Genomic DNA, 12911 nt, shown 5'->3' with positions numbered 1-12911 from the left:
CTGAAATGTACTTATACTGCCTTTGAGTGTGGAGGCACTAAATAGATGTTTAAAGATGTTGCACAGCATTTGAATTCCCTTTGGCTCCTGGAAATGCTAAATTTGCATTTACTCTGTGTAGCCTTTTATTTCTCAAACCCACACACGTACTTGCAAGGAATTTTCAGATGTTAACATCCCTTTTGTGCCTGGATGTGACTCTGCAGTGAATGTGTGAGCTGGCATGTGGATCCCTGCCCATCAGTGCTGTGTCCTCCAGAACCCAATGCCCTTTAAATCAATTCCTGTGAGAAGCAGAGCACAGGGTTAGGAGTGTGGTGGAGCTTTGTATGAACTGAGCACGATTAGAACTGAAGGAACATTGAGAAGGAAACAAAATCTTGAGAAAAAACAGGCAGTTGGTCCAGTTATTTCTTGTCACTGAGAGTATTTATTGAAGTTCAGGCTTTTACAAGATCCGCTGCGTAGATTCTAAAGATCTGAATTTAAGCAACCCAAGTTCATTTAAGATGAAATACCTTTAGATTTACACCCACTAGCATATTTTTAGAAATGAGCAGCAGGTCTTGGAACACAATGAACAGGTCTAGAGGTGCTCAACATAATGCCATGGTCAGAAGCATCATTACTGGGGGGCGATGACAATAACGACATCGCTTGTGCTTCTCCTGGCTCTTCTCCTGTTCCCTGGGAAGGGTCTGGGAAGAGGGAGCCTGTTTCCTGGGATGGGTCTGACAGGAGGGAGCCTGTTCCCTGGGAAGGGTCTGGGAAGAGGGAGCCTGTTCCCTGGGAAAGGTCTGAGAGGAGGGAGCCTGTTCCCTGGGAAAGGTCTGAGAGGAGGGAGCCTGTTCCCTGGGAAGGGTCTGAGAGGAGGGAGCCTGCCCCCTGGGAAGGGTCTGGGAGGAGGAAAAGGGAGCCTGCCCCCTGGGAAGGGTCTGGGAGGAGGAAAAGGGAGCCTGCCCCCTGGGAAGGGTCTGGGAGGAGGAGGAGGAGGAGGAGGAGGGGGTGCATTGCACCCTGATACTTTGCACCACAGGCAAACTCTGGGGTTTACAGGAGCTCTGTAACGGAGCTGGATGAGCCTCTGGCCCGATGAAGGGTGATTCCCACAGGTTGGATCCTTTACACACCTGGAAAAGGGAAAAAAAAACCAACTCCACATATAAATTGTTGTGTCACGATTGTGGCATGCTCACTAAGCCCCTTTGTTTCCTGGGTTGCAAGGAACTTTCTTCCACAAATGTCCAGCGGTGATGTTAATCACAACTCACAGCACTGAACCCCTGTTCATTCCTTTCCATGCCACTGCAGGGAATTTGGATGTCTGTTGGTGCAATGTGCACCACAACACATACAAATGTCACACAATGTGATACCACACCTGGTGGAATTTTGTCAATACATATTAAATCACATTATAAGCTGTACAGTGGTGAGTTAGTGGAATTTTACTGCACATTTTGCTGTGGTTCATGCTTAATTAACAAACTAAAGGACGGCCCTGGAAAGAAGGATTTTGAATTTTTGGAAGCTTAGAGCTGTCCACGGAGGATTCCCCTGGGCAGCCAAGACAACACCAGCATCCCAGCCCCTCTGACGTGTCTTTGAAACCCTGCCAGCATCATCTGGTGCCATAAATCAGTGACTCCAGCAAGAATGGCTCCAGGGACATCTGGATCAACAGACATGCACCAAGAATGTCTGTCTGTTTCCAAGAAATAGTGGTGTTTTGCAAAATTTTAGTGTGATTAGTAATTGGAAGTATGGGTATGACTGAGTAGTCAAATCAAGTTGTACCTGAGCACTTGAAGGTGTAACAAAATGGTGTGAAATCATGTTTGGGGTATCCCAGCTTGGCTGAGGCATCTCACATGAATATTTATTCATGCATGAATAAATATTTACCCTTCCAATGTTAGTTCTGGCATCCCAGGTCTCCTTGGTTGGCACAGGCTGTTTAGGTATTTCAGCAACAACAGCTTCACATAGTTAGGCAGGGGAATGAGCTCTGTTGCAGGGGAAGGAATTGAATGTTGAGAAACCAGAGGTAAACACAGAGCAGAATGCAGCAGGTATTTTACTGCTTTTTTTTTTTTTTACTGCATATATCTTTTAAATACTGGCCTGCTTTGCAAATTTAAATGTGGGCCTGGAATAGCAGCTGAGTGGGGAGGAAATGAATTTCTCTCTCTTTGATGATGTCCCGTTAAAAGCTCATTTCTCCCTCCTACAACTAACAACTAACCCTGAGGTAACTCCTGGTGTTGTTCTCTCCTGGAAGAGGGGGATTTGCCAGGATCATGAGATGTCTCTGCCTGTGAGCCCTCCAGAGCACAGGGCACTGGGTGGGCAGAGCTGGCAGGCTGTGGGAGGACATCTCAAATGATGCAGACCTAGACCAGCTCATCCCCTTGGCACTCACCACTGAGGATGGTTCTGCTGCCAGCTCTGTATAAGCAGTGTGTGATCCCTGGCTGAGCTGTGACATTCCCAATCCCTCTGCCTGCATCCAGCCTCTCCCACTTCCCCTGCACTCAGATCCCCTCTGCCAATGAACTTCCCAGCTCACATCAACTTCCCAGCTCTGCCAGCCCTTCCCAGCTCACACCTCTCACCCAGGGTATCCTGCCCTTAGGAAGAGGAGTCATTAAAAAGAAGAAAGAATCAAATACCTTACCTGAGCCTGTAGTTGCTGCGTTTGTCTGTGGATTGGCTTTTCATGAAAATAAAAAAGGTTAAAAAGTGAGCTGGTTGAGGAAAAGATGTTCTTTTATGCCATCAGTTAATAAACATTGTAATGAGCAGAACACATTAGGACTAGGGAATATGATTAACAACAGTTCTGGGGAATAGAATTGTCATGGACAAAGGTTTTATACGAAGGAAAGTGTGGGGCCTTGAGTACAAGTGACATCTTACTGGCATTAATGGGAACCAGATTTAATTCTGTTTATCCCTATGTGTGAGGCAATAACCCCATGCTCAAATGTCTGCTTGGCACCCGAAGTTCAGTTTCTTATGTGTGTTTACCAAAGCAGCCAAGTGCCTTTTATCAAAGTGTAGCTGCTATGGCCAGACTCTTAAAGAAACTCTGGCTCTGCTCTGTTAGCAGCTGAGGCAGAACATCATCAACTAGTGAACAGAATTATTTGCAATTCAGTTTTTTCAAAAGACAAAGCCCACTGTGGAAAACTAAGGTTCAAAGCAAATACCCCTGAATATGTCAAAAGGATTCCCACTGCCTCAACTCCCAGTGGGGATGCAGCTTTGGAAGTGCAGGGGGCTGGCTTTGTAGGAGTGAGGTGATTTGGACGAAATCTGAATTTATGTTGGTGTGGTGTGTCTGCCCCAGTGAATTCCAGTTCCTTAGAACTTGTAGCAGAGCAATATCAAACTCCCATATCAATACCAACAATTTAGGTCCCTCGATTTGTATGGAAGCCAAAAAAAAAAAAATCCCTAAATTTCAATATTAATTCCATGAGATGATGCATGGAGACAGGGAGCCTTGCCAGCACATCCCAGATCCCAGCTTTGGTAGGGAATTAAGGGTATAAACCAGGGTAAATCTGCTTCATTTACCAGTGGCAATGGCTGCTGTTTCAGGAGGTGGAGGGACTGATGCAGCAGGTGAGCCTGTGTCTGTGAGAAAAGAGAAAGTTAAACATTGTCTGTGTTCTAATACATGGATGACCCACGTGAAATACAGTGCAGTGCTCCCCACAGCTGCAGAAATGACCAGAAATAAATACCTGGGATTTCAGCTGTGGTGGGCTCAGTTGTGACTGTCAAAGAGAAAACAAAACCACCCTTCAGTGTCTGTTCCATTATTGTGTGGGAAAAGCCAGGGCTGGCAAGGGGGAGTGGAGCAGGATTTCACTCAAGCTGATGCTTGATCCTGAAATTCTGACCAATACACTGAAGTCATACACACCTGCTGCTCCAGGTGTTGTGCCTTCTGCAGGGGCTGATCAGAGACATGAGAGGAAACAAAACTGCAGGTTAAAAACTGCTTTCCCAGCACTGGGCAGGTGAGAGACACCCAAACCTCAGGAGACTCAAGGTCTCACTTGGGGGCAGGACAATGTTCCAGAGTGGGAGGAAAACCCATCCCTGTGCTGCCTCTGACCATGGCACAGCTCTGGGAGCCTGGGGCTGTTTGCTAAACACCAGTTTGGGGCTGGGATAAAGATTCTGATGTGCAGTTTGGGGCTGGGATAACGTTTCTGACATGCAGTGTCTGCCCAGTGCCATGTGCTGGCGAGGGCTGGGGATGCCTTGGTGGGCACTGGAGCTGCCCACTCCCATGGCAAACACATCCCAGGGTGTGCAGGGATTGGGATGCAGCTCTGGGAGGTGCAGGAGGGCTGATTTTCTGGGAATGGGATGACCAAGAGCAAATCTGGGTTTGTATTGATGTAGTCTGCCCCATCCCAGTGCTTTCATCAGGGCCAGAGTTTCTCTGTTTCCCCTTTCCCTTTTGCTCCTTTATTATTATCTGGAAGCCAAAGGAAAGGCAGGTGGGATTATCTCCAATTCTAATTGATGAAATTATATTACTATGGAGGAAGGGAGGCAGTCAATACATGATCAGAGCATGGCAGACAGCTAAACATGTAAACCAGAGCAACACTTCATTACTTACAGGTGGTAGTGTCTGCTGGTGCAGCAGTGGATGCTGCTGCTGCTGTGAGAAAGAAAAGATGAATTTAAATACTGTCTGCAGGTTACATGTATTTTTTTCCCTGACATCCATAGCATGTAGGCCATAGTTACCCTTTATTACTTACCAGGGGTAGTGTCTGCTGGTGCAGCAGTGGATGCTGCTGCTGCTGTGAGAAAGAAAAGATGAATTTTAATATTTTCTGCATGTTACATGTATTTTTTCCCCCTGACACCCCTAGCATGTAGGCCATAGTTACTCTTTATTACTTACCAGGGGTAATGTCTGCTGGTGCAGGACTAGGAGAGACTGTTGCTGTGAGAAAGAAAAGGTGAAATTAAATGTTAAGTTTGTGTTTTTGCTCTGAAATTTGTAGCATGTAATCCAGAGTAAGACTGTATTACTTACTAGTGGTGATGTCTACTGCTGCAGTACTAGGAGAGACTGTTGCTGTGAGAGAGAAAAGGTGAAATTAAAGTTTATGTGCATATTAAATAGTTTTTTTCCCCTAAAGACTGGCAGCATGTACACCACAGTAATGTTATTTTACTTACGTGTGGTCACATCTGCAGGTTCAGCAGTAGGGGAGACTGTTGCTGTGAGAGAGAAAAGATTAAATTAAATATTGTGTGCATTTTAAATGTTTATTACTTTTCTCCAGACTGATAGTATATATGCCACAGTATTGGTATTTTACTTACGTGTGGTTACAACTGCAGGTTCAGCATTAGGAGAGACTGTTGCTGTGAGAGAGAAAAGGTGAAGATAAATTTTATATGTATTTTAAATGGTTTTTTTTCCCCTAAAGACTGACAGCATGTACACCACAGTAATGCTATTTTCCTTACGTGTGTTTACATCTTCAGGTTCAGCATTAGGAGAGGCTGTTGCTGAGAGAAAGAAAAAGAAGCAAAGATGAAATTAAATTTTATGTGCATGTTAAATGTATATTTTTTTCCTCAAGACTGATAGCATATATACCACAGTAATGCTATTTTACTTACGTAAAATATATTACTTTACTTTTACTTACGTGTGTTTACATCTTCAGGTTCAGCATTAGGAGAGACTGTTGCTATGAGAAAGAAAAGGTGAAATTAAAGTTTATGTGCATATTAAATAGTTTTTAATATGAGAAAGAAAAGTTTTTAATGTGAGAAAGAAAAGATGAATTTTAATATTTTCTGCATGTTACATGTATTTTTTCCCCCTGACACCCCTAGCATGTAGGCCATAGTTACAACTGCAGGTTCAGCATTAGGAGAGACTGTTGCTGTGAGAGAGAAAATGTGAAGGTAAATTTTATATGTATTTTAAATGCTTTTTTTTCCCTAAAGGCTGGCAGCATATACACCACAGTAATGTTATTTTACTTACGTGTGGTCACATCTGCAGGTTCAGCAGTAGGGGCGACTGCTGCTGTGAGAGAGAAAAGATTAAATTAAATATTGTGTGCATTTTAAATGTATATTATTTTCCTCTAGACTGATAGTATATATGCCACAGTAATGTTATTTTCCTTACGTGTGTTTACATCTTCAGGTTCAGCATTAGGAGAGGCTGTTGCTGTGAGAAAGAAAAAGAAGAAAAGATTAAATTAAATATTATGGGCATTTTAAATGTATATTTTTTTCCTCAAGACTGATAGTATGTATGCCACAGTAATGTTATTTTCCTTACGTGTGTTTACATCTTCAGGTTCAGCATTAGGAGAGACTGTTGCTGTGAGAAAGAAAAGGGGAAATTAAAGTTTATATGCTTTTTTAAATGTTTTTTTTCCCCCCTAAAGACTGACAGCATATACACCACAGTAATGTTATTTTACTTACGTGTGGTCACATCTGCAGGTTCAGCAGTAGGGGAGACTGTTGCTGTGAGAGAGAAAAGATTAAATTAAATATTGTGTGCATGTTAAATGTATATTATTTTCCTCCAGACTGATAGTATATATGCCACAGTATTGCTGTTTTACTTACATGTGGTTACATCTGCAGATTCCGCATTAGGAGAGACTGTTGCTGTGAGAGAGAAAATGTGAAGGTAAATTTTATATGTATTTTAAATGTTTTTTTTTCCCTGAAGACTGGCAGCATGTACACCACAGTAATGTTATTTTACTTACGTGTGGTCACATCTGCAGGTTCAGCAGTAGGGGAGACTGCTGCTGTGAGAGAGAAAAGATTAAATTAAATATTGTGTGCATTTTAAATGTATATTATTTTCCTCTAGACTGATAGTATATATGCCACAGTAATGTTATTTTCCTTACGTGTGTTTACATCTTCAGGTTCAGCATTAGGAGAGGCTGTTGCTGTGAGAAAGAAAAAGAAGAAAAGATTAAATTAAATATTATGGGCATTTTAAATGTATATTTTTTTCCTCAAGACTGATAGTATGTATGCCACAGTAATGTTATTTTACTTACGTGTGTTTACATCTTCAGGTTCAGCATTGGGAGAGACTGTTGCTGTGACAGAGAAAATATGAAGGTAAATTTTACATGTATTTTAAATGCTTTTTTTCCCCTAAAGACTGACAGCATATACACCACAGTAATGTTATTTTACTTACATGTGTTTACATCTTCAGGTTCAGCATTAGGAGAGACTGTTGCTGTGAGAAAGAAAAAGAAGAAAAGATTAAATTAAATATTGTGTGCATTTAAAATGTATATTTTTTTCCTCAAGACTGATAGTATGTACGCCACAGTATTGCTATTTTACTTACATGTGTTTACATCTTCAGGTTCAGCATTGGGAGAGACTGTTGCTGTGAGAGAGGAAAGATTAAATTAAATATTATGGGCATTTTAAATGTATATTTTTTTCCACCAAGACCCATAGCATCAGCACCAGAGTAATTGTGTATTACTTAATACAGAACAAAAAAGTCAAATTAAATATTGTCTGCATTTTAGCTATTTACTTTTCCTCTGAGACCTACAGCATTTCCTGTTTATAGGAAGTCAGGGCTTAGATATAACAGTGATAGAACCTAATTTTTCTGGGATACCTTATAATTTAAGGGATATGGCTTGGGTTTGTTTTTTCCCATCCTTTAAACCCTGCCTGGTTCAGCCTCTCTCCCCAACTTACTTCTTCCTGAGACAATGAGCTAGCAGTTGACTTGAGGTTCATTAATTTATTTAATCCTATCAATGTAATCCATTTTGACCAAACTCAAGCACTGCTCTTAGATTTTATGACATTGTGTCTGTATCTTACCTTCAGCCAGTGTGGAAAGGATTTCTGCAGCCGAGGTTGTCACATCTGCCTCCAGTGCAGCGGGTGTCAGGTTTGGTTCTGAAGTATTTGCAGAGGCTGTGAGGAAGAGGAAGAAATGTGGGAACAAGAGGGAAGAGCACTCAGGTAAGGCTGGAACCAGCTCCTGATGCATTGAAATGCCTTCAGATTCCACTGGGTTCAAAATGTGCCCGATCCTCACAGCAGGCTCTGCCCACAGCACTCACAGCTCCCACCTGCCCGCTGGCACCAAATTCATAGACAAACATGAGCTGCTCTGAGAAATGCTGATTTTGCAGCATATTTTGGCTTCTGCACTGAAATCCTGTCCCAACCACGTTTTTATGACCTGCTGCATGTTGTGCAAATGCCCTTAACCTGTCTGTGGTGTAATTGGGATTTCTGATGTCCTGCTCTCCTCTATGGTGGTGGTGGAAGGGAGGGAGGGAGGGAGGGAGGCTGAAAGAGTGAGAGATTAAATGGCTGCAAGCAGCAATAAAACCTATGTTAAAACCCTAAGAATAAATGGTTTTGGGAACCAGCTTTTGATTTCTGTGTTGCATATAATAAAACATACACTCATGATTCTAAATGGTAGAAAAATGCATTTTAACACTTGCTCTTCTGTGGATTATGAAGAGCATAATTAACACCTAGAAATCCCAAGAAACACTAGTATAGTCTGTACTTTAAGGTTTTCAGGATGTTATGATTATTTCAGCAAAAAAAAAGAATCAGAAACTTAAACCTGGAGTGTAAAAACTTGCCTCATGTTCACATTAACTATTACTAGGTAAGTGGCAAATACAGTTTGTACTAGCAGTGCAAAGAAATAATGAAAATATAAAGAAATGTTGCAGTGGGTAGTAGTAATTGTTCCAAATAGTAGTTTGTCTGCCAAGGAGCTGTAAGCACATTATTTTTTGAGTTAAAAATTAGGCTCTGAGCCTCAGGGAGACTCTTTACAGAGCTAATTTTGGGACTCCTGTCCCAAAAGCTCAGCCTTACCTGTTGGTGCAACAGTGGAGTGCATTGCATCTGTGAACAGCAAAAAAAGCACAAGAATTTACTTTATTGGGCAGTTATTTATATTATATATTTATGATAAGAATTATTTTTGTTTCCACTCACACATGCCTGGTTCACAACTGGATGGGCCTCTATTTTCTCCTCACTCTTTGCTTTTGTTATCTTGGGGGTTGGCTGTAAGTTGTTGGCTAAAGTGGTCCTGAACTACCTGCTTTTCACTATTTTCATACTCAGGACTTGCTGTCCCATCTTGTTATTTTGTGCAAGGCCTCCTTTTGCTCCTCAGTCACTCAGACTTAAACAGAAGAAGAACCCCACCTTCACTTTTCAGCCCTGGCCTGATTTCCAAGCTCTGCCCTGATGTTTCTTGCATTTATGGTGAACAGCATAGTCCAGGGAGGTTTTTTCTTATTTTATAGCATTTTATTTTCATTATTATTTTTATCTTTACCTGAGCAGATGACACCAACATCCTCATTGAGTCCACAGTTGTGCTTGCCCCAGCCGGCATGCCGGCAGTCCCAAAGGTGGGATTCAGTTCCTCTACACTGCACATCATCCAAGTGGATAACTTTTCCACTCTGGCCAAAGTAAGACAGTCCCAGGACAGAGACAGCTTGGCCACAGTGAAGTTGTCTGCACACAACGTTGGCACTGTTCATACTGAAATAATCATCACAGACCGTGCCCCATTTTCCATCATGATAAACTTCAACCCTCCCGGCGCATCGGTGCCCTCCAGATTCCAGTCTCAGCTGTGGTTGTGGTGGAACTAAGGCAAAAGTTGACAGGTAAATCTCAATTTGTTTATTTATAGCTAAATTTCTGGTGTCTAAATCTGAATCTCCATGGATTCTGCTGCTTGCAGGGCCTGATCTACCCTGGTGGGGTATGGCTGGCTGTGCTGCTGGGGCACAGCTCACCCAGAGCTGGCTCGGGGAGCTCTGCACATCCACCAGGTACATTCACACTCAGGAGCACATCTCTTACCTTTGGGCTCCAATTTTTCTTTAATCCACTCGCCAATTTTTTCCCATATTGAGTTTAGGTTTGCCTGGTCCCACCAGGCTCCACTTGCTGTGGCAGAGAAGGAAATGTATTAGCCCTGAAGTAACACATCATATTCTTGTTTTGTAAATAATTCAATACAGCCAGCCCTTAATCTGTCTGTGAAATCACCTCTTTTTGTAAGAGATTGGTAAGACTTTTTTCATGGTGCCCATGGTGATAGATAAAGCTCAAATTATCTCATTCAAGCTAGCAAGATTATAAGTTTGAAGGAACATGTCATGCAGAGCATATTTCCACCTGGGTCTGGCAGACTGCTCTGTGTTTCTTTCCCTCTCTTTCTCTAAATTTTAAAATGTAGAGTACAGAATAATTTTAATTAAAACTAGAATATTGGATGAAGAACATTTGGAAAACAACTTCCACAAGCTATTTCCCTTGTGAAAAAGAAACAAAGGAATGTTCTTCAGCCTTCTTCAGTCTGTAACCTTTATGGATTATATTTCAAAATACAGTATATTAATATAACATTACATATATTATATATATTGTATTATGTATTTTGAAATGCATACATTTTGAAATACATGTATTTTTAAATACAACCTATGGATTTGGACTGAATCTTTGAAGTAGAAGACAAACCGTCAATTCTATGGTATAAAATTCATCGGCAATATTTGAGGAGAATCTTTGCCACCACTTCCCAGCAAGCCAGCCTGTATTAGTAAATAATTCTGTAACATTTCAGAAATAATTTACTTCTGTAAAATCAAAAAGGTTTTCAAGGCAGTACCTGGTTCAGTCAGGAGAGTGGAGCTCAGCAGAAGCAACCAGGTGAGACGCACCTGAAGGTCCATGGTTGTTGGGGGTGGTCTGTTCTTGCCCAGCACAGCTGCACAATTTATACCCAATGGGTTCTGTGCAACCTGATGCCACTCCCTGAGCTTTGAGATAGATGCCAAGGAAGTGATTTAGTGAGGATTTTCCTTTCTCAGGGTACATCCAGACATCCGGATGAGGAGATCCAGCTCAGGGAGCTGTTCCAGACTGAGATCTTCCCAAACACTCCCTGGGCACCTCTGTGGCCCTGTGTTGGTGGTGTGGCTGTTCCAGGAAGCAGTGATTTACTTTTGAGGATTAGGCTGTTTGGTAAGGATTCTCATGCCACCCATTAAGACATTTTCCAATTTACAACCATATTAACCTGATTAATTGCTGTGAGGATTGTGCCAAAAGATTAGCATCCTAAAAGTGTCAGGCAAGCCTCAAACAAATTCTCTTTGTTTGCCCAAATTACTCATGTAAGAAGCAGTTTTTCTTATTTTCCTGACTTCTCTTTAACCTGGGAGAAGATCCCTCCAGCATGTTTCAGATCTGCAGCTCTCTCTGTCTGACTTGTAGCCCCCAGAGCAATAAAAGAGCTTCCAGTCTTCTCCCTGGCATGGAGTGATGGTCAACATCACCATGGCCTCAGATATCCTACAGGATGCCTCCACCTCTGCCTCATTTTGTCCTGTCAGGGAGAAGGGACTCAGCTACAGAGAGAGAAAAAAAAACAAAGCTGAATTTTCTTAGCTGAATTAAAAATGAGCATAAATTCCTTCTTTTCATAAACACTTTTCTTATTTTCATGGCACAGTACAGCTCTGTTTGGAGCCCTGATGTAGGGATGGAAGGTGACATGGAAGGAACATGCCTGAATGCAAAAATCTTTAGTTAGCAGGAATCATCAAGATGTGCTTTTTCAGCATTCCTCAGTCTCCTTTAGAAAACAGGTGAGGCCCCAAGGAGGTCATGCAGAGGGTAAATCCTGTGTGCCAAGAACCAGCAGTGATGACAGGAGGGCTGACCTTTGTGGTCTTGGAAGGACAAAGCTGTTCCCCAGAACATCTTAAAGAAATCTATCAAAATCTGCTCCTAGAAAGCAAACAGGGTGTGTAGGGAAGTTGCTTTGGGCTGGAGACTCAGCGTTAATCTTTCTTCACAGGGTGAGGTTCTGCTGCACTGGCAGATCTCCCCCTCCCTGGAAATAACTTTATTTAGAGTTATAATTTCTCTGAGTATCTGGGCCTAAAGGGGCTAAAAGCAGAGGGAAAATGTGGATCTGTTCTGGTGGCTGCTGCCACTGGAGGGCAGCGAGGCCCCGTCCTTGGGAAGAGAGACAGGGCTGGAAAAGATGCTCCAACACCACAGAGCTGCTGTGGCGCCCATAAAAACACTCCACCTGAGCAAATACCTTTAAAAGTACACATATTTGTAAGGAATTTCACTAAAGGGGTTTTGAAGGAATAAACTAAGGCTGACTGCCTTTCTCCTGTACATGTATTTATTTGTAAGGAATTTCACTAAAGTGGTTTTGAAGGAATAAACTAGGGCTGACTGCCTTTCTCCTGTATGTGTATTTATTTGTGTTTCTCATTCCCTGGGGAAAAAGAAAGATCACTGATGTGTGTGAACTCACAACTTTTTCCCATGCTGTAGCAATGTATTTGTCATTTCTTTCAGCATCATACTGCACTCCTGAAAAGTTTTCTTACAGGGTAAATCCTGGTTTTTGCTGCACCCACTACATTCCCAACAATCTGGGGTGAGCCATGTCCAGTGCCTTGCCCCAGTGCAAGTGTTCCCAGTGCCAAACTCAGTTCTATACCAGCCCCTTGCCCAGTTCTGTTCCCTTCCCTGGACACACTCCAGCCCCTCAATGTCTTTGTTATCCTGAGGGACCCAAAGCTGATCCCAAGGGGCCTCAGCAGTGCTGGCAGAGGGGATGTGCCCTGCTCCTGCTGGCCACACCAGTGCTGGAACAGGCCAGGTTTTCTCTCTGATGGCCTTTCCACTGAAGTCCAATAAGTTCTGAAGTGAGAGGAATTTTTGAGGAATGATAGACAACAAGCAAATTAAGCTGAAGTAAATCACACCTCAATGACATAGCCTGCAAAGTGATTGCCTGTATTTATGGTGCATTT

The 12911-nt window shown here is 42.4% G+C and overlaps 1 protein-coding gene across 1 annotated transcript; it reads right to left on the bottom strand.

Moving 5' to 3' along the window:
* Positions 1–407: 407 nt before the first annotated feature.
* On the bottom strand, positions 408–8128 carry LOC136559285 (putative uncharacterized protein DDB_G0290521). The gene is made up of 25 exons (XM_066554378.1): positions 7888–8128; positions 7391–7432; positions 7235–7276; positions 7089–7130; positions 6933–6974; positions 6786–6827; positions 6640–6681; positions 6493–6534; positions 6344–6385; positions 6188–6229; positions 6041–6082; positions 5697–5738; positions 5512–5553; positions 5365–5406; positions 5218–5259; positions 5072–5113; positions 4937–4978; positions 4791–4832; positions 4646–4687; positions 3935–3967; positions 3753–3785; positions 3583–3642; positions 2678–2713; positions 1906–2008; positions 408–1130 (listed from the first exon to the last, which is right to left on the bottom strand). Exons 1-25 carry the CDS (start codon positions 8057–8059, stop codon positions 626–628), a joined length of 1698 nt encoding a protein of 565 aa, XP_066410475.1. The 5' UTR covers positions 8060–8128; the 3' UTR covers positions 408–625.
* Between the last annotated feature and the right edge of the window lie 4783 nt (positions 8129–12911).

This window comes from Molothrus aeneus, chromosome 8 (assembly GCF_037042795.1).
Source record: "Molothrus aeneus isolate 106 chromosome 8, BPBGC_Maene_1.0, whole genome shotgun sequence".
Taxonomy (NCBI): Eukaryota; Metazoa; Chordata; class Aves; order Passeriformes; family Icteridae; genus Molothrus; species Molothrus aeneus.
Note: the sequence above shows the minus strand (reverse complement) of the source record. Positions and strands in the feature narration are given on the sequence as shown.

Excerpts from the sequence above, each read along its gene's own strand:
- LOC136559285 (XM_066554378.1), bottom strand. The coding sequence starts at position 8,059 with ATGCATCAGGAGCTGGTTCCAGCCTTACCTGAGTGCTCTTCCCTCTTG. Across the intron at positions 5,407-5,511 it reads ACCTGAAGATGTAAACACAC|CAACAGTCTCTCCTAATGCT; the intron begins GTAAGGAAAATA and ends TCTCTCTCACAG. Across the intron at positions 1,131-1,905 it reads CCAGAACTAACATTGGAAGG|GTGTGTAAAGGATCCAACCT; the intron begins GTAAATATTTAT and ends TCCCTTTTCCAG.